At 41.1% G+C, this 21,601-nt stretch overlaps 1 protein-coding gene across 6 annotated transcripts; it reads left to right on the top strand.

Annotated features, from left to right (window-relative positions):
- Window positions 1-8,278: 8,278 nt before the first annotated feature.
- trpc4b (transient receptor potential cation channel, subfamily C, member 4b) lies at window positions 8,279-18,407 on the top strand. 6 transcript variants are annotated; one of them, XR_013093008.1, is made up of 12 exons: window positions 8,279-8,888; window positions 9,277-9,690; window positions 10,556-11,074; window positions 14,375-14,717; window positions 14,900-15,039; window positions 15,181-15,494; window positions 15,599-15,794; window positions 15,905-16,099; window positions 16,356-16,397; window positions 16,529-16,618; window positions 16,703-16,775; window positions 17,007-17,065. XR_013093008.1 is itself a non-coding variant. In XM_076873359.1 (12 exons), exons 2-12 carry the CDS (start codon window positions 9,313-9,315, stop codon window positions 17,267-17,269), a joined length of 2,535 nt encoding a protein of 844 aa, XP_076729474.1. In that variant the 5' UTR covers window positions 8,279-8,888; window positions 9,277-9,312; the 3' UTR covers window positions 17,270-18,407. The 6 variants fall into 6 exon arrangements, 4 of the variants coding, with proteins under 4 accessions (XP_076729474.1, XP_004560648.1, XP_076729475.1 ...); XM_076873359.1 differs by having other exon boundaries at window positions 16,721-16,775; window positions 17,007-18,407; XM_004560591.2 differs by having other exon boundaries at window positions 16,721-18,407.
- Window positions 18,408-21,601: the final 3,194 nt, after the last annotated feature.

Here is a 21,601-nt window from a genome sequence, read left to right as displayed (position 1 = left end):
GAGATTCACGGGAGAGTTCCAGGGCAAAAACAACTGCTGACCAAAAAGAACACAAAGGCTAATCTCACATTTGGCAAAAAACATCTTAACGGTTGCCAAAACCTCTGGGAAAATAATGTGTGGACTGAGTTTGGAAGGTTTGAGTCCTATTACGTCTAGCATAAAACTAACGCAGCATTTCATGAAAAGAAAACCACACCCACAATCATACATGATAGTGGTAGTGTACAGGGAGTGCAGAATTATTAGGCAAATGAGTATTTTGTCCACATCATCCTCTTCATGCATGTTGTCTTACTCCAAGCTGTATAGGCTCGAAAGCCTACTACCAATTAAGCATATTAGGTGATGTGCATCTCTGTAATGAGAAGGGGTGTGGTCTAATGACATCAACACCCTATATCAGGTGTGCATAATTATTAGGCAACGTCCTTTCCTTTGGCAAAATGGGTCAAAAGAAGGACTTGACAGGCTCAGAAAAGTCAAAAATAGTGAGATATCTTGCAGAGGGATGCAACAGTCTCAAAATTGCAAAGCTTCTGAAGCGTGATCATCGAACAATCAAGCGTTTCATTCAAAATAGTCAACAGCGTGTGGAAAAACCAAGGCGCAAAATAACTGCCCATGAACTGAGAAAAGTCAAGCGTGCAGCTGCCAAGATGCCACTTGCCACCAGTTTGGCCATATTTCAGAGCTGCAACATCACTGGAGTGCCCAAAAGCACAAGGTGTGCAATACTCAGAGACATGGCCAAGGTAAGAAAGGCTGAAAGACGACCACCACTGAACAAGACACACAAGCTGAAACGTCAAGACTGGGCCAAGAAATATCTCAAGACTGGTTTTTCTAAGGTTTTATGGACTGATGAAATGAGAGTGAGTCTTGATGGGCCAGATGGATGGGCCCGTGGCTGGATTGGTAAAGGGCAGAGAGCTCCAGTCCGACTCAGACGCCAGCAAGGTGGAGGTGGAGTACTGGTTTGGGCTGGTATCATCAAAGATGAGCTTGTGGGGCCTTTTCGGGTTGAGGATGGAGTCAAGCTCAACTCCCAGTCCTACTGCCAGTTTCTGGAAGACACCTTCTTCAAGCAGTGGTACAGGAAGAAGTCTGCATCCTTCAAGAAAAACATGATTTTCATGCAGGACAATGCTCCATCCATCCCCTCCTTGAATCGCTACCTTATCATGGTGGAGGGGTTTGTGTGTCACAGGGATCCCAGGGGCTATGTTGTCTGGGGGCTTTTGCCCCCTGGTAGGGTCTCCCATGGCAAATTGGCCCTGGGTGAGGGACCAGACAAAGAGCGATTCATAAGACCCTTATGAAAAGGACACCGAGGGAACAGTTTACCCTGCCCGGGATAGGGTTACCGGGGCCCCGCCCTGGAGCCAGGCCCGGGGAGGGTGCCCGAGGGCGAGCGTCTGGTGGCCGGGCCTTAGTCCATGGGGCCCGCCGGGCACAGCCCGAAGAGGAGACTTGGGCCCATCCTCCCGCAGGCCCACCACCCGCAGGAGGCGCCATAGGGGTCGGGTGCATTGTGTGTCGGGTGGCGGCCAGGAGCGGAGGCCCTGGCGGACTGACCCCCGGCTGCCAAGACTGGCAATAGGGACATGGAATGTCACCTCTCTGGTGGGGAAGGAGCCTGAGTTAGTGCGTGAGGTTGAGAGGTACCGGCTAGATATAGTCGGGCTCACCTCTACACATGGCTTGGGCTCTGGAACCAGTCTCCTGGAGAGGGGCTGGACTCTGTCTCAGTCTGGAGTTGCCCCTGGTGAGAGGCGGCGGGCTGGGGTGGGTATCCTAATATCCCCTCGGCTTGCTGCCGGTACGTTGGGGTTTTTCCCGGTGGATGAGAGGGTTTGTTCCCTGCGCCTTAGGGTCGGGGAACGGGTCCTGTCATCTGCGCTTATGCGCCGAGTGGCAGTTCAGAGTACCCAGCCTTCTTAGAGTCCCTGGGGGGGGGGGGTGCTGGAGGGTGCTCCACCTGGAGACTCTGTTGTCCTGCTGGGAGACTTCAATGCTCACGTGGGTAACGACAGCGAGACCTGGAGGGGCGTGATTGGGAGGAACGGCCTCCCTGATCTGAACCCGAGCGGTGCTCTGTTATTGGACTTCTGTGCTAATCACAGTTTGGCCATAACGAACACCCTGTACGAACATAAGAGTGTCCATAAGTGCACGTGGCACCAGGACACTCTAGGCCGTAGGTTGATGATCGATTTTGTAATCGTATCAGCAGACCTGCGACCATATGTTCTGGACACTCGGGTAAAGAGAGGGGCTGAGCTGTCAACTGATCACCACCTGGTGGTGAGTTGGATCAGGTGGCGGGGGAGGACGCTGGACAGACCTGGTGCACCTAAACGCGTAGTGAGGGTGTGCTGGGAACGTCTAGCTGAGGCCCCAGTCCGCGAGATCTTCAACGCACACCTCCGGCAGAGCTTCAACAGCATTCCGAGGGAGACTGGGGACATTGAGTCCGAATGGACCATTTTCAGCGTCTCCATTGCCGATGCTGCTGCATTGAGCTGCGGCCGCAAGGTGGTTGGTGCCTGCCGTGGTGGTAATCCCCGAACCAAATGGTGGACACCAGAGGTGAAGGGAGCCACCAGGCTGAAGAAGGAGTCCTATCGGGCTTGGTTAGCCTGTGGGACTCCGGAGGCAGCCGACAGGTATCGACAGGCCAAGCGGAATGCGGCTCGGGCAGTGGCTGAAGCAAAAACTCGGGTGTGGGAGGAGTTCGGAGAGGCCATGGAAAAAGACTTTCGGACTGCCTCGAAGAGATTCTGGCAAACCGTCAGACGTCTCAGGAGGGGAAAGCGGTGCTCTACCTGCACTGTGTATAGTGCTGGCGGAGCGCTGCTGACGTCGACTGAGAAAATTGTCAGGCGGTGGAAGGAATACTTCGAGGACCTCCTTAATCCCACTGACACGTCTTCCGAGGAGGAAGCAGAGTCTGGGGATGAGGGGAATGACCCGCCAATTTCCGGGGGCGAGGTCACTGAGGCAGTTAAACAACTCCTTGGTGGCAGAGCCCCTGGTGTTGATGAGGTCCACCCCAAGTTCCTGAAGGCTCTGGACATTGTAGGGCTGTCCTGGTTGACACGCCTCTGCAATGTTGCGTGGAGATCAGGGGCAGTACCTGTGGACTGGCAGACCGGGGTGGTGGTCCCCATCTTTAACCCTTGTGTGGTGTTCGTATTTTTGTTACTCAGCCAGTGTTCATGGGTCTGGTGGACCCGCTAGAGTTTTGGCTTTCCAAATTAACACTATCAAACAATTTTATGTTAAATTACTCAACAGATGTTTACTTCATCCCAATTACAAGACATATGAACAGCAAACATGGTTAATTTTTTCCCTTTACCTTTGTTAGATCACATTTATGAATTAATGTGCTTCTCGTTTTTCTTTTATATAAAATGTTATAAATAAATCAGTTATAATCAAGTGGAGTGAGTGGAAAGACACAACACATTTACACGTGAAAAAATAATTAATTGTTTAATTTTTCTTTTGAAAAAAACTGAACACGGGTCTCACAGACCCGAACACCATACAAGGGTTAAGAGAGGGGACCGGAGGGTGTGTTCCAACTACAGGGGGATCACACTCCTCAGCCTCCCTGGGAAAGTCTATGCCAGGGTGCTGGAAAGGAGAGTTCGTCCGTTAGTCGAACCTCGGATACAGGAGGAACAATGCGGTTTTCGTCCTGGTCGCGGAACACTGGACCAGCTCTTTATCCTCTCCAGGATACTTGAGGGTGCATGGGAGTTTGCCCAACCAGTCTACATGTGCTTTGTGGACTTGGAGAAGGCATTCGACCGTGTCCCTCGGGGTGTCCTGTGGGAGGTGTTGCGGGAATATGGGGTGTTTGGCCCATTGCTACGGGCCATTCGATCCCTATACAACCGTTGCAAGAGCTTGGTTCGCATTGCCGGCAATAAGTCGGACTCGTTCCCGGTGGGTGATGGGCTCCACCAGGGCTGCCCTTTGTCTCCGGTTCTGTTCATAATTTTTATGGACAGGATTTCTAGGCGCAGCCAAGTGGCGGAGGGCTTTCGCTTTGGTGGCCTCAGAATCTCATCTCTGATTTTTGCAGATGATGTGGTTCTGTTGGCTTCATCGGGTGAGGGCCTCTGGAACGGTTCGCAGCCGAGTGTGAAGCAGCGGGAGTGAGGATCAGCACCTCCAAATCTGAGGCCATGGTTCTCAGCCGGAAAAGGGTGGAGTGCCAACTCCGGGTCGGGGATGAGTTCCTGCCCCAAGTGGAGGAGTTCAAGTATCTCGGGGTCTTGTTCGCGAGTGATGGGAGAAGGGAGCCGGAGATCGACAGACGGATTGGGGCTGCAGCTGCAGTAATGTGGACGCTGCACCGGTCCATCGTGGTGAAGAGGGAGCTGAGTGTAAAAGCGAAGCTCTCAATTTACCGGTCGATCTACGTCCCTACCCTCACCTATGGCCACGAGCTGTGGGTAGTGACCGAAAGAACGAGATCGCGGATACAAGCGGCAGAAATGAGCTTCCTCCGAAGGCTGCTGCCCCCGCGACCCGGCCCCGGACAAAGCGGATGAAGATGGATGGATGGATGGATGGACAATGCTCCATCACACGCGTCCAAGTACTCCACAGCGTGGCTGGCAAGAAAGGGTATAAAAGAAGAAAAACTAATGACATGGCCTCCTTGTTCACCTGATCTGAACCCCATTGAGAACCTGTGGTCCATCATCAAATGTGAGATTTACAAGGAGGGAAAACAGTACACCTCTCTGAACAGTGTCTGGGAGGCTGTGGTTGCTGCTGCACGCAATGTTGATGGTGAACAGATCAAAACACTGACAGAATCCATGGATGGCAGGCTTTTGAGTGTCCTTGCAAAGAAAGGTGGCTATATTGGTCGCTGATTTGTTTTTGTTTTGTTTTTGAATGTCAGAAATGTATATTTGTGAATGTGGAGATGTTATATTGGTTTCACTGGTAAAAATAAATAATTGAAATGGGTATATATTTGTTTTTTGTTAAGTTGCCTAATAATTATGCACAGTAATAGTCACCTGCACACACAGATATCCCCCTAAAATAGCTAAAACTAAAAACAAACTAAAAACTACTTCCAAAAACATTCAGCTTTGATATTAATGAGTTTTTTGGGTTCATTGAGAACATGGTTGTTGTTCAATAATAAAATTATTCCTCAAAAATACAACTTGCCTAATAATTCTGCACTCCCTGTATGCTGCTTTACAACCTGAATGCCTTGTTGTCTTTGATAAAACCATGAATTCTGCTCTCGACCAGAAAAGTGCTTGATTTAAAACACTTCGGAACAGAGCAGATCAATGACAACAATAACAATAATAACCAGTCCTGCAAATTCCTCTGCACTGATGTAAAAACACTCACTGCTAGATCTTTGCTAATGCTTGTTGTAGCTCTTGCTACAAATATTGGCACAAACAGTTATTAAGTTTAGAGGGCAATTATTTTTTCACATAGAGTGAAGTAGGTTTGGATTGCTTTGTTAATAAGTGAAACAATCATTTAACAACTGCATTTGATCGTTGTCTAATAGTCAGATTTGTTTGATAATCTAAAACAAACACATGACAAATATGCATCTAAGAAATCAAGAAAGGGGCCAATACTTGTTCATACTAAGGTGTGTATACCAGAGGCCATCTGGGTTTTCATATTCCACTGAGAAAATGTTATGCAGTGCTGCTACATCTGTTGTATAACAGCTAATTATAAAGTTCAGATTTCTAGCTTGGTTAAAAGATAAGGAAAGATCATAAGAACAGCACACAAAACTTCTCATTCCCCAAGAAAGTTGTGTACAGTCCACAGTTTGGCTGATGAATTCTGGTTGGAGATCCTTTTGTGTAAATATATCTGATAAATTAGAGTATTTATTCCTCCTTCTGTCGGTTAAATTGATGAATGGACAACTCATGACTGAATGACAGTGTAAAGAGGTTTTGAAATATTAGTTTTTTAATTATTTATTAAGTTTTTACTTGTTATGTGATCTGTATTTACTAAAAGTTCGCCCATTTTAGGTTTTTGTCTTGATTTTTGTTGTCTGATTTTCAATGCAGCAGTTGCCTGATCCAGGATGATTTTCTCCTATGGGAGACAATAATCTTATCTTCCACCCATCTATTTTCTTCCACTTATCCAATTTCAGAGTCATGGTTGGTCTGGAGCCTATACCAGCTGCCAAAGGGTAATAGGCAGGGTATGCTGTTCCTTGTCCGTTGCAGGACTGACGCAGGGAGAGAGATAACCATGCACATCTAGAGCCAATTTAGAATCACCAGTTAACCTAACAAGCATGTCTTTGGACTCTGGGAGAAAGCCAGATTAAGCAGAAGGAACCCATACAGACAAACTCCACTCAAACAGACCATAGCCAGCAAAGTAGATTCGAACTCAGAACCTTCTTGCTGTGACACTACAGTGCAAACCACCTTCCTCTGTCTCAGTTTGTCTTAAATAAAATGTACCAAAACAACATATATATATAAGTGCATTACAGTTTGCTTGTAGGATATAAAGGGATGTAATATAAAGAAGGCCAGCTTGCATCCATGCATCAGCCCTCTCTGTCAGCTAATCTCCACCAAAAGTGCATTATAATAAAATATGGGACATGAGCTGATCATACAGGACGTTATTATGGCAAGCAAGTTAACCGGAAATTGTTTTTGTCTAACTGTATCCTGGTTATATTTGATCATTAGTGTTGGAAATCATGCTACACAGACTGCTTGCAGTAAAAACTGTACACCTGCGGCCCCAGCCACACTCTTTATTACTTGAGAGCAACAGGACGCAAAAAGGAAAGCTACACCATCTGCATATACTGTAATAAATCTTTCTTTGCACTGTTATAATTGCATTAGTAAATGCACAAAACAGCAGGCTGTTTTGCAGATTTCTTGCAGGTGCAATGTAATAACAGCTGGAGTTATAACAATAACAGTGATCACAAGTCCTGTAAGTGAGATATTCCAAAGCAGGGGAAATTTGACAGATCATACACGGTGTTCTCTCACACACATACAGTATCTGTTAAAATCACACAACACTCTTACACATGCAAGTTGCAACAACTACAAAGAAAAGGAGGAAATACTAAATGTGAGTGCATGATTCATAGAACATCACTTGATGAAGTCCATCATCTCAAGACTGAACTCTCACGATGCCTGCAACTGATTAATGTCAGGAATATACCTTCGGAGCAAAACCAAAAGGCTGAAAAAAGACGAGTAAAAGGAATTTACAAGTATGCACCTCACAAAAGTACAGAAGTACCTCGTGCAAAGTCATCCCACATAGCTGTATTTCAAAGGAGGAAGCACCGACGATGGCTGTGGAAGAAAAGGTGGTTTTGAAAGAATTTTTTAAGCCACTTCTGTGTTTGCATTAGCCAGCTAAAGACTCATATTAACCATCTTACATCAATTGGCTGTTGTTCACATAACTCAAACAGCAATCCTTTAACAGCCCAGTGGATATCAGGGATAAAGAGAATTTACAAGATCTCTTGAACAGCAATTTTTACTAGTAAAGTAGATTCTTGTGAACATTTATTAAATAACCAAAAACTTTGCAATACAAAAAAAGACGCTCTTATAGTAGTCTGTGGTTGCTGGATGTCTGTAAAACCCTTGAGTCTACAAAGATGAAAGTGGGAGGCTAGGGTGTTGCACAGATCCAAATCTCTGCTTTTTAAAGTAAATGTGTGATGTTACTAAAGGGCAAATTTTGCATGAGTTGGTAATTCCAGGGAAATCAAAGATCTTTGGTATCTGCTCCGCAGTGATGTATATCTATTCCTTGTGGTTTCCAGGAAACATCATTAGCAGACGGGTTACAGCAGCAGAAAACCACAGTGGCTGTCACTTCTGTCGGCTAAGAGCAGGAAATTGAGGCGATCGTTTTTACCAACCCCTAACAATATTGTGTGGTTTGATGACTTTTGATTTCTCCAACAAAACTACATGGTAGTCTTAAATTTGGCACAAGCAATATGAAAGCATGGATCCATTGTGCCTTTTTCCCCCCCAACTGTTCAGGCTAGTGGTGGTGGTGTAGTGGTGTGGGGGATTGTCAGTATTTAAAAACCACAGCCTACTTTAGTGTTGTTGCTTTCCATATCGATCAATTTATGATCACAGTGTACTCGTATTCTGAAGATTAATTCCAGTAGGATAAGGCGCCTATAGTCACAAAGCTCAATTCATCTAAAACTGGTTTCTTGCACATGACAATCAATTCACGCTGCTCAAATGGTCGCCACAGCTACCAAAAACAAAATCTCTGCGGGAGGCAATTCTGAAGGCAAAAGAGGGTCCAAACGAGTAGCAATGTTTATCTAATGATTTGGCCGTTATCTAATAATAACAGTTACAATTTGTTCGTGTGAGAGTATAGCTCACATAAACAAATTTTAACTGTTATTATTTTTTTTTTAGTTTATTTATTTTGTATGATTTTAATCCCGCCCTTAGGAGACTAGTGATTTTTGTTTTCTAGGCAACGTTATTCCTCGTTTTGTTCCTTCGTTTATTTAGCATTATCCCCGACACCTGTTACACCACTGTTAATGTCCTTAAATCTACAAAGAAAGTTACCGTGTATAGAAATTGCGCCTGGATGAACGTCACGTGCTGTTTTCTTACGTGTATTTTACAGAGAAATATGCGGTAAATTGAAGGAAAGGGGTGGGCAGGGGACCTGACATGCCATTAAGTTGCAGACTCTTTGGTGGAGACTTCAGAGATTAAAAACAATCAGAGCACGCAGCTTCCCTTTCCGACTGCAGCTGTGCGCGGAGCTTCGTCGACTGATTCATGTGATTTACAACTGGAAAACATCAGGAGGTAAAGTTTGTATTCCTTCGTGCATTATTAAAGCCACAGTTAAACAAGTATTAGGGTACTTTAAACGAAAACTAAAGGATTTTAGTCGCTTGTTTTCGTGCATTTTTAAGAGAAAAACAACTTTAATCATCGTTTAGATGACGATGATATGTTATTGTTATTCGTTGTGTTAGTATGGGTGATTAATTATATATTTTACAATGTTTTAAAGGCAAACATACGTATTTTTATTTGTTTTTTTAATTTGTTTGATTTGTTTTTGGTTACGCACTGGCATCTCAAAATGTGTCATGTGAGCAGAAATGTGTCTTTTTCGTGTATAGAAGTATAACACGGTCAGTCTTTGTCAGTAGTTGACTTGGTATTTTTTCTTGTCTTTATTTTTCAGTAATTCTCCGTGAAGACTGAGACAGTTTGGGCAGCAATGTCTCAGCTGTACTATAAGAAAGCTGACAGCTCCACGTACAGGGACCGCATCCCTCTGCGGATCGTGCGGGCAGAATCGGAGCTCTCTGCTCTGGAGCGGGCCTACCTGGGGGCTGTAGAGAAGGGGGACTACGCCAGCGTGAAGCAAGCTCTGGAAGAGGCTGAGATCTACTTCAGGATCAATATCAACTGCGTGGACCCCCTGGGACGCACAGCTCTGCTCATTGCTATTGAAAACGAGAACCTGGAGATTATTGAGCTGCTCCTCAGCTATAATGTACACGTGGGTGATGCCCTGCTACATGCCATCCGTAAAGAGGTAGTGGGGGCCGTTGAGCTGCTGCTCAACCACAAGAAGCCACGTGGGGAAAAGCAGGTACCATCTGATTTGCAGTTATTGCTGACCTTTGAACATACTGATTTTTTTTTAAAATTAATTTATTTGTTCAGCCTGGCATTGGGAAAATCTGCGAGCCTCATGTGGTTAATGTAAATTATGTTATATTATATTTTGTAATGTATTTGTATAAAGACATGTTGTGGCAAGGTTACATTTGAGCAGAAGTGTCTCAATGTCTTACTACAAGCTACTAATTATTATATGGTTATATTTGTATACAGAAATATGTTGTTAAATATTTGTATATAAACTCCTCATATGTTTAAGTAGGAGCAGTGAGAAAAATCATTTTATTTTCTAGTCTGACTCTGAAAGAGATAAGATGCAAATAAGTGTGTTCTTTGCCTTTGTATTCTAGCTACGACTGGATGATTTAGGGAATAAAGCTATTATCTTCTCTCATAAGTTACCGAACCCCTACTTCCGTGGGCCTTTCTGCTACAGCTTTTACAACAAATTAGCCATTCTCCACAGTCTGTTTATCAGACTCTTTGAGAAAGGCCCCGCTTGTGTTCAGCTTCTTGACATCTTTGTAAATGAGGTCTTCCAGTACTGCTTGCTTCTCTCTATGTATTCTGTGAAAAGGGAAAAACAGGGTGTTGCTTCCAACCAGGAAGCCACTTTGAGGCCAGCTGAACCACAAGCCATTAGTTGTGTGCTTGCTGTTAGACAAGATGGTTAGAGACTGAAGACAAATGAAATTAGATCCAGTCAAAGAGTTGTTTCAGTTCCTGCAAGAGGTTTAAAAGCATTGTACTTTTGTGATAAAATGTTTGTGTACCATAAATGCGTTATTTTATGTCTATTCATTTGTGTGTTGCTCTGTTGGTTTCTTCAAAAGGTTCCATCGGCTCTGCTGGACAAACAGTTTTCAGACTTCACCCCAGACATTACTCCGATCATCCTGGCAGCTCAAACTAACAACTATGAGATCATCAAACTGCTCTTGCAGCGAGGGGTTTCTATACCCCAGCCACACACTATACGTTGCAACTGTATGGAGTGTGTGTCCAGTTCAGACGTGGATGTCCTGCGTCACTCCCGTTCTCGTCTAAACATCTACAAGGCCCTTGCCAGCCCGTCACTCATTGCCCTCTCAAGTGAGGATCCTTTCCTCACGGCATTTCAGCTTAGCTGGGAGCTGAAGGAGCTCAGCACGGTGGAGAACGAATTTAAATCAGAGTATGAAGAGCTGTCCCGTACATGTAAACAATTTGCAAAGGACCTCTTGGACCAGACTCGTAGTTCCAGAGAGCTGGAAGTAATCCTCAATTACCGTGACGACATCAACCCATTGCTGGATGAGAACATTAATGAGCTTGCCCGACTGAAACTGGCTATCAAATATTCCCAGAAAGAGGTGAGCTTTTATTTGATTTTGATGTGGTCTTTGTCACACTGGAACAAAAAGGTTTTTTCTGGATATATTTAAGGTGAAAAAGACATGAATACAGGAATTTGTCTACACCAGTGCACATGCAGATTGGCAACAAGTAATAAGAATCAACCTGTTTGAAGATGACAAGAAATGCGCCAAGATGAGCTGTAAATGGCCTGGGTGGAGATGTCCTGTGGGAGTTTAGAGCAATATGTAATTGCCAGGCTGGCTCTTAGCGATGCATTACAGTAACCCTCTTAGAGAATCCCATGATAATTGGATAATTGAGGATAATGATGGGAGAAGTAATGGCCATTTCCCTGAAATACAAACTCATAATATTTTAAACTGGGTGGGGACCGTTTAGTGTCTTTTAACATATTCTCTGGATATTTATCAATTGCATACTAGTTTTGTATTATTTGCTGCAAATGAAAGAAAACCTACTAATAATTAGATACCTTGGCATTCACACAAAGATCTGTGTCATTCATAATTATATGTATATTTAATTTATATTGGAGTATAACGGTACATTGCATGAATATCAACCTAACACAGAGCAGGTGACAACAAGTTTTTAAAAGGTGGTGCTTTTGGTGTCAGGTCTTTTTTTCACACCTAAACGGCGGATAGTGTTGGGAGAATCCAGTCACCCTCAGACTCTGTTTTGTTTTGCTACGGGTGGTGTCTCTGTAGAGCATGTATAGAGGCAGAGGCAGGTCACCTGACCCCACCCGCTCCCTGTGAATTCACCTGACAGTGACCAGTGCTATTGTCACATCGGTGCATCACACGGCGTTTATATCAGGAAGCTGTTAGAGTAAACACCAGTTAATGTTCAATCCACCTGGCATTCATGTTTTCTCGTGCAGCTATTTCTGGTATATGGTTTAACTCGACTTACACTGTTACAAATTCAGGATTGCTTTGTTTGTTTTGGTGTTTCCTGGATAACAGACTGGAATATAAAGTACACATTGCGTGCACTCAGCGGGTGTCTTTCATTTATTCCACTCATTAAAGAGGCTGTGTGGAACTTTTGGGTCTTGTTTGTGTACAGCAGTTGTATAGTATTTGCAGAGTTAATGGCTCATACCACCCATGTAGTCTTAGAATTGAGGCTTTAAGAGTATTTTGATGACACAGTTGGTGACATGAATAAGAAAGATCAGTATGACTGCCAACAGTTCTGTGTGCTACAATTTATCTCCATGGAAAAGGCTTTAGACAGGCCTTCCTACTAATTTTGTTTATCTAATCATTTGGCCTAAATGAACTCCAGTGAGCCTGAAGTGAGAACAATGATCTTGGTAAGAAAAAGAAAAAGATTTTTTCTTTCTTTTTTTAAAAACATTTTTGACATTTGATTTTCAGCTTATGTGATTATTTGTAAATTCTACATCAGCACATTAAAAAAAAAAAAGCATTAGCATTATATTTAATGGGCCTTATAGAAAACTGTTCCCATTACCCCCAACCATGGTGTCTCCCTCTGGAACCTGGTTCTGCCCGAGGTTTCTTCCTGTTAAAAGGTAGTTTTTGCTTTCACTGTTTATTGCTCATAGGGGGTCTCTGTATTATTTTGTATTATGATACCTTGTCATGAGACAAGGTAACATTTTTCCAATATTCTGGTGACTTGATTTTAACTTTGTGACATGCAGAGTTATCCTGATGGAAGGAATCGTCAAAAAATGGGTACACTGTGGTCATAAAGGGATGAACATAGTCAGCAACAACACTGAAGTACACTGTGGTGTTTAAATGCTGATCGCCCACACCATACATCACTATCACTAACCTGGACTGTTGAAAAGCTATGGTTTCATGTTGCTTATGCCAGATTCTGACCATACCATGTCTAGTCTATCACTTCAAAGCCGTTTGGCCATTCTCCTCAGCCAACTGTATCAGAAAATTGCTTCTTACTGGATATTTAGCTTTTTTTTGTTTTTGCATCAGTCTCTGTGCACAGTAGAAGAGTCTGTGTGGGAAAATCCCAGTAGATCAGGAGTTTTCTCAGACCACCCTGTCTGACACCTACAGCCATGTAATATTCAACGTCACTTAAATCATTTCTAATTCTTGTGCGCATTTGAACCTCAGCAAGTTGTTCTGGCCATGTCTGCATGCCATGAGTTGTTGCCATGTTTGCCATCATTAGAAATCTTTGTTGTAACATGTTGTACACATGGACCTAATAGAGTGGCTCATGAGTGTAGAATATCATTCTTTATTAATAACAATAATAGCAATTATCATAACAATTCAGATTAAAAAGACAGACACAGAGCCATGTGATTCAAGGGTTTAAAAAATAAAATTCACTTAAATATTAATTGGACTACACAAACTAGAACTTGTTTGATGTCAGCAATATTAGGATCATGAAAGTCTTCTTTCTTGTATTCTTCGGAGATTTCTCTGGAGGTTTCTTTTCTTGCTACTTGCTGTGCTCACTCTGCTTTTGCACATTTTCCTCTAAACCTGAGCTCAAACTCCAAATCCAAAGTGTTAAGTGTTTAAAAAGTACAAAATATATTTAACTGATTTTGAATTTTGGATTCTCAGTAACTATTAAAAATAGTGGTAGTGTTATCTGTGAATTTTTAGATAGTAGAGTGAATATCAATGTTCTGTATGATGCAATTTGCAATATATTGTGAAATAGAAGTAAGAACACTAATTGATGTTCTGTGTAGGGTCATTTTCACCTTCAAAAAATGTCCCCATACACAATCTGTTCCTTCCAGATGTCACCATTTGCCTCCAGTCATTTTATGTAAGTTCAAATCTGTCCAGGACAGTTACTGAAGGAAACTTTGAAAAGGCAGATTCTGCACTGATAGATGACCTCATCACCCGCAACAAAATGCTTTTTAGTACCATAATTGGGATCCATTTAGCCATAACTGGGTTACGCTGAAATTGAATTCCATCACCATCTGCAGATGTCCAACAGACTTTTATATCAAATCTCATAGAGCAGAGAAAATGTGCATGGGGAAAAGATTTGGCAATCATTTCTTAACAGAGCGTTGAACATCACTTTAGAAATACCTTTTTGAAACTCTTTGTTTTGAATGAATGTTTCTAGTCGTTTTGCAGTTCTTGATCTTTTGTGGCAAAAAACTTGCACATCTTTTGTGTACCATTAATTACCGTTTTTTCTGTTTAGTCAGTTTTTGGTTGGACCTGAGAGACAGATGGGTAAATAAAAAACAATTTATTTCATGTAAACATCTGTAATCTTTATTTGTCTCTCTCTTTGTCTCCTAGTTTGTTGCTCAGCCCAACTGCCAGCAGCTGCTGGCGTCTCGCTGGTATGATGAATTCCCAGGCTGGAGGAGGCGTCACTGGGCAGTAAAGCTCATCACTTGTATCTTCATTGGCCTTGCGTTTCCACTGTTATCCATCTTCTACCTGATCGCTCCAAAGAGCCGCTATGGCTTATTCATCCGTAAGCCTTTCATCAAGTTCATCTGTCACACTGCTTCCTACCTGACCTTCCTCTTCCTGCTCTTCTTGGCCTCGCAGCATCTACAGAGTGATGATCGGTTGGAACACCGTCAGGGCCCACCACCCACCATTGTGGAATGGATAATCCTGCCCTGGGTGCTTGGTAATAATACACACACATATTGCAGACTCTTTTTTAGACTGCACTCCTGTGTACATGAACACTGTAGTCTAAGCAGAGGTTTGTCACATGATTTCATTCATTGCGTCTCATGTGTGTTTGCCTCGGGACAAATACCTGAGCAAAAATACAACAATGACACGTCTTATTTTCATTCCTTGAAGGCTTTTTATGGGCTGAGATCAAACAGATGTGGGATAGTGGTTTTGAGGACTACATAGATGACTGGTGGAACCTGATGGATTTCATAATGAACTCTTTGTATCTTGCAACAATTTCACTGAAGATTGTTGCCTATATTAAGGTAATTTATATTAAAGGCTTCTATCTGTCTGTCTGTTTTATTTATTACTTTGTGCTGGAGCAACCATCATGCCGGAAAAATTGACATTGTGTGCTATCAATATTGAGCATGTTTGACTATTGTTCTTTTTTTTTTCAACAGTATAGTGCAAAGTGCCAGTTGAGAGACACCTGGGAAACGTGGCACCCAACATTGGTGGCAGAGGCATTGTTTTCCATCGCCAACATTTTCAGCTCCTTGCGTCTCATCAGTCTTTTCACTGCCAACTCCCATTTGGGGCCTTTACAGATTTCATTGGGCCGCATGCTTCTGGACATACTTAAATTTCTCTTCATCTACTGTCTAGTGCTGCTAGCATTTGCCAATGGCCTCAACCAGCTCTATTTTTACTATGAAACAAATAATGGGACTTGCAAGGGCATCCGCTGTAATCAGCAAAACAACGCTTTCTCCACGCAAGTTGAAATTCTTACATAAATTACCCCTGAAAATCTGACTTGATTAATATGTTTGTTTTTCCAACAGTGCATGCTGTGATGTATGGTTGTGTTCTTTTTAGGCTATTCGAAACACTGCAGTCATTATTTTGGTCTATCTTTGGGCTGATTAACCTGTACGTGACGAACGTGGAGCCGGACCATACATTCACAGAATTTGTCGGCTCTACCATGTTTGGCACCTATAATATCATCTCCCTGGTAGTGCTTCTAAACATGCTAATTGCAATGATGAACAACTCATACCAGCACATTGCTGTAAGTAGCAAAATAAAGATTACACAATTATTTATTTTAGAGTTAGATTATTAGAGTTATCAAAATAATCTGCCTAATCTGCTCTATGAATTGTTTGTGTTTCTTTTCAGGATCATGCAGACATAGAGTGGAAATTTGCACGAACAAAATTATGGATGAGCTATTTTGAAGAAGGGGGAACTTTGCCATCTCCATTCAATTTAATACCCAGTCCAAAGTCAGTTTATTATCTAATTGGATGGATAAAAACACATTTGTTTAGGAGACCAAGCACAAAACGTCTTGAAACCTTTGAAACTTTGGGGGTAAAGTGTTTCCAGAGATTTTCTCTGACCTGTACTGTCACCACTGCATGTTATACATTTTCATGCATGCCTGTTTATACCCTGTCTACTATTACAGCCTCTAAGTGGCTTCGAAAATGAATTCATCCATGTTAATGTGTGTCAAACGATTACCTATTGAAAAAGGGCAAGTAAGAAAAAAAAATCACCTAATCAGTGAAAATGGAAATAACCCGGTGCTGTCTTAATGAGCCTTTTGTTTTTCTTGTAATTGCAGAGACGTGCAGCTGAAAATGTAAAATTAAGCCATGAGTATCAGGTAATAATTTGTATTATATTGCACTGTATTGTTTATTATTTTTGTTGTTTTTTTACTATCCTATTTTGATTGAATGTAAATGGTTAAATGTAAACATAACTCTTTGCTTGTTTAAAAATAATGTGTTTTAGGAGGTTTTGAAGAACCTCATGAAACGATATGTGGCTGCAATGATTAGAGATGCCAAGACAGAGCAGGGGTTGACAGAGGAAAATTTCAAGGTAGCATAAAATTCTTTATCATTTAAGCTTAAGTACCCAGTTGTATTATGTTTTCCATATATTTTTTCCACTGTTTAATCTCAGATTCCCAATAATTGATAGGAGCTCAAACAGGATATCTCCAGCTTTCGCTTTGAAGTTCTGGGAATGATGAAAGGTAAACCTGGGCTAGCAGGTAATATTGCAAGTACCACCTTGGCTTACCCTGGAAATCCATTCAAATATTCTCCTAAATTCCCTACTGATGAGTCTCAACAGAACCAGGACATCTTTGATATGTTCACTGCCACTACCAACACTACCAACACCACCCTACAACCTGCCAAAATCACCAGGTCTGCTTGCTTTAATAGCCAAACCAGTGGTTCAGTTATTTTGTCTACTGCAGGACAGACTCAAAAAGAGGCTGCCAAAGAAGATTCAAACCCTGGATCCCTTCACAAAAGGAAAAAACTCCCTTCTCTGAAATGTGATGAAATATGTTCATTGCCAGAGGAAGAAATGTTGGGTACTGATGAAGAAATGCAAGGAAAACATCAGACTGAGGACATAATTGTGGACGTTTCACAGACTGATGAGAAGGAATTCAAGGACATTAAACCTTCTTGCAAAGAACTTGATAAGGATGGGCCGACAAAATATAACAATTAATCTGCCAGCAAGTAAAACTTAAAATAGTTTATTGAAATAAGTTTGCTTGTGATAAACTGTACTGTAGTAAATTACCTATTCTGCTTAATCATGAATTCTATCCAGTGTATAATGGTATTAGACAATCACAAATTATATGACATGCATACAACCACAAAAATATGTGGTGAGGACAGGCGTCAGTGCCGACTTGATGCTCAAGCAATTGCCAAACATATTACTAATTTATGTTTTAAACTGAGCAATTCATTCCAAAGAATCCTTACAACCCACTGCCTATCTTCTACTCTTTTATTGCCTACTTACTATGCTATGCAAAAATACTGTATCTTATCCAGTTATTTGTACGAAAGAAATAATCAACAGTTTTAACACTGATATTGTATTCAGTACTGGAGGTAATTTGAAATTTAATCATTCTATCAAGTACACAAGCACCTTCTCTCCTACACTGGGACGTGTAAGGGAAAGCTTTTTTCTTATTTTTGCAGTTGTAGCAGACGATGTAATCTGTAAACTACATTTAACTTAATTTATAGTTTAACTTATTTTGCAATAACTTTCAGTTGATCCACAATAATGTAAGCACTTCATTTGTATGTTTTTGTGGGTGCTTAGCTGTTAAAGCTATAACTTTGACCCATTTATTTAAACAGTTTTACGATTGCAGTCAACCAGCTTTTAAACTAGGTATAGCAGGGTGGTATTGCCCAGCGTTCACTAAGCAACATCGTCAGTGATAAAAGTGATGGGGTTTTTTTTTTTCAAAAGAGTTTTACATGCTGTTTCATCCCCACCTGGAGTTCCTAGGCAACTGTGTGATGGCCAGTGTGCCAGTGTGTGCAATGATTCTTTTTTTAAATATTTTGTTAAAATGTCATATCATATGCAGATTGCCAGTTTAATCTTCTTTTTTTAAGAAAAAATCTGTTTGAAGTTATATTTAAAAGGGGCTCTATACAAATTTCTTCATGTGTTGATTTAGGTGTACTTCTTCCAGTTCTTTCAGTATGATTTACATTTTCATAACACTGCTTGCAAGGTTAAAGGCGTTCTAGAAATATGTGATAACTCTTCAGTTTAGTAACTTGTCACATGTATTTAAATTGCTCTGAATAAATAAAATCAAATGCTAATGTAAGTGTTATCTTGTCTTGCTACCACATGTGCCTCTCTTCAGTTAGAAGTCCTCCAGTTGTTTGGTTGTCTTTTGGTAAGCAATGACATTTCTGTGTGTTTGGTCTATGTCAGGGCCTTCTAAACTACTGAGAAAAGGATTAATGATAGGACACATAAATACTGTAGAAATAGAAACATATTCTAGAAATAGAATACGTAACTTATTTCTTATTAGAAATCAGCTAAAACTAAATTTTTCTCAGATAATCAGAGACACATCTTGATTTTACATTTGAGAATGAATGGTTCAATGGTACAGTATCTTCAGCAAGGGTGAGGAATGTGTAAATTCGCTTTTGGCTGATTTCTGTTTTTATGTTTTAGCTTCTCTCTGAAACACTTTTTGATTTTATCTTGAAAGGTGCTATAGAAATAAAATGTTACTTAGTTACTTTACTGTGGAATGCCTATATTTGTAGTAATGCTGGCTAAAGTTCCATCACTAATCCTGACACACTGGCCGAGGGAAAGGTTGAAGATGAAGAAGAGAACATCAGCTAACTCGCTGGCATGCTCTGAGAGTCCTGCTGCCTTATGGGGGTTGAGCTTCCTCACTGCTGTGTGTACCTGAGCTCATGAGATTGTTAGGCGAGGTGATGAGGGGCAGGTGGTCCTATGTGTATGTTTCCTCTCTGTGTTATAACTGGAGGTCTCAAAACAGGTGTAGAAGGTATTGAGATCATTGGACACGCTGTCTATGGAGCTGGTGATGCTGGTAGTGCTTGTGTAGTCTGCGATGTGTTGTAGGCCTAGCCACATGTGCCTGGAGTCAGCAGTAGAATAGAAGCCATCCAGCTTCTCTCTGTATTATTAAGGACGGAGTTGTTTAAGTAACAGGAAATAGGACATACTTAGATGTCAGGGTTTTAAGTGTGTAATGGCCCAAGAAAGATGTCTTGGCCCATTGTTGTATGTTATCTTTCCTAATGGCATAACAGTCATCCTTAATAAGGCTATTATTTCTATGTATCCAAATTATTCATCAATATATATATTAGTTACCACTAAGAAAGAGTTAAATGTTAAGTGGAAAAGGAGCAATAAAGTGATTTTGAATGTCTGTAAATCAAATAGCATTATACTTGGTTCTAACCTTTCTATTTGAAAAACTCGAAATTTAAAGGTTTCTATTAATGGTGTGTTTGTTGACCAAGTTCATGAGACCATTGTACTGTGTATAATCTTAGTAAATTATCCTGGACAGAACATATCAAGATAGTTGCTAAAATAGGAAATGGGATTTCTGGGTTTAAAAGACCAGGCTCAACCAGGTCATTTCATGATTTTAATTATTGCCAATTAATATTGATGAGATTTCTTTTTTAAAAAACCTCTCTAAATGTTATAAAACAGTTAACTCTTATGCTTTTATTATGATGTTATACATCTGTGTGGAGATTGTAATAGTGCACTGTTAAAGTTTAAAGACCCGTGACCCCAGGAAGAGTAGCTGCTTTAGCTAATGAGGATCTTAATAAACTAAACCAAACCTAATTGCTTAAATCTTGTTTGTGCTTGGAGAAAAGAATTTAGTAAATAGTTTACCTTTTCTCTACTTGTTTATACAGTCCTTCTTCTATGGAATAGTGTTGCACAGCTGTCCTCAATATGTTTCCTTTTCTCACAGACTGTGTGACGTGTTAGAGGAAAAAAAAACACTAAAGGCATATTTTTCTTTCTCATATATGACAAATAATGCTAATTCTGTTTTTGTTATGAACTATAAATTCTTACATTTGGAGCTCTTCTTATAAAAAAAACCTTTTAAAGTAGTTTTGGCCATTTTTGTAATTGTTATTTTAACCAAAGACCAAGAACAGTTGAGCTGAACAGTCATTCATTTTAAGATAAATCAAGTGGCTTTTTTACCCATATATGTTTTCTTCTCATCACAACTATAAATATGACATGTTGTAGATTTAACTGTGAATCGACTTGTAAAATGAGGTCTGCCTTGAAGAACTACAGAAAAGAACAACTGTTTGAATGTTAGTGCTTTAGTATGACTGCTCTAGTAATAAAACTCTTACATCCACGACTCTTTGTAAGAGGTTATTAAAAGTCATTTTTAATTAGCTGTTAAGCCCAGTATACCTTTTGCCAACCTTGACCTAAATGGAAGAGAAACCTGTATGGTTTTACACTATTGATCACTGAAACTGATGCAGTAAAACTACAGGCTGTTGGTACATTTGAGAGCTTCACCACTGTTAATAATTTAGCACTCAGCACTGATATTTCCGGTTCTCTCTCATGATTTAGAGATTCTGTGGTTAGAAGAAAACTGGTTTATTTCCAAATAGGAGATGAAGCACCATCTAGTGATCTGTGAGGATATTAAAAAAACAAGCGTAGTTGGCTAATGACAATACTATGGTACCTCTGTGTAATGACTATGTAACTAATCATACTATTTAAAGTAGAAAACCTGTGAAAAACATGTCATGATGGTACCTTTCAGGTACACAGAGGCCTATCGTGTTGCTACTTTTAACCTGTAGTCAACAACACAGTGCTTAATAGAGGTAAGATACTACATTGATTAACTGAGCTAATAGGTGCCTGTGAATCAGTGCTACTGGTGCTTGGTTACTCATAGTTTGTATTTTCACAGACCGTTTCACACCTTCATGGATTGAAGCTTGCAGGCAACCTTAGGTGCTGGATGAAACTGATGTCAGTTTCTGTTACCATAGTAGCCCTGCTATCTTTAGAAACCAATCAACAAAGTGTTTGGGTCTTTGTACTATATCTGAAAAGCTCACTCAGTTAAGATTGCTGTTGCACCTTTTCCTTTAATTTCCACTTAAAAGTAAAACGAGAGGAGCCCGTACTTGGGATCAAGACTTACTTTATTCTTTGTGGCACATGAAATGTTTGTGTCGGTGCCAGCGTGTGTGTCAAGGACTGATTCAGAGAGAGCGTGCTCTGATTCAAAGTGCAAAAGCCACACTGCATTTGATTATCACTGCAACGAGTGTGTGGCGATTCCATTATCTCTCACTGGCTGTTTAATAGGATGATGGGACTGCATAGTAACTGTATTTCAGTGTTTTGGATTTTAGAGGATTAAGGGGCTTTCTAAATGCATTAAATAAAGGTGATAAGAAGCTTGGGCCTTCAAACTGTCACTTTTTAAATGTGATTGGCTGA

This window comes from Maylandia zebra, linkage group LG14 (assembly GCF_041146795.1).
Source record: "Maylandia zebra isolate NMK-2024a linkage group LG14, Mzebra_GT3a, whole genome shotgun sequence".
Classification (NCBI taxonomy): domain Eukaryota; kingdom Metazoa; phylum Chordata; class Actinopteri; order Cichliformes; family Cichlidae; genus Maylandia; species Maylandia zebra.
This window is presented reverse-complemented; position numbering and strand designations above follow the sequence as displayed.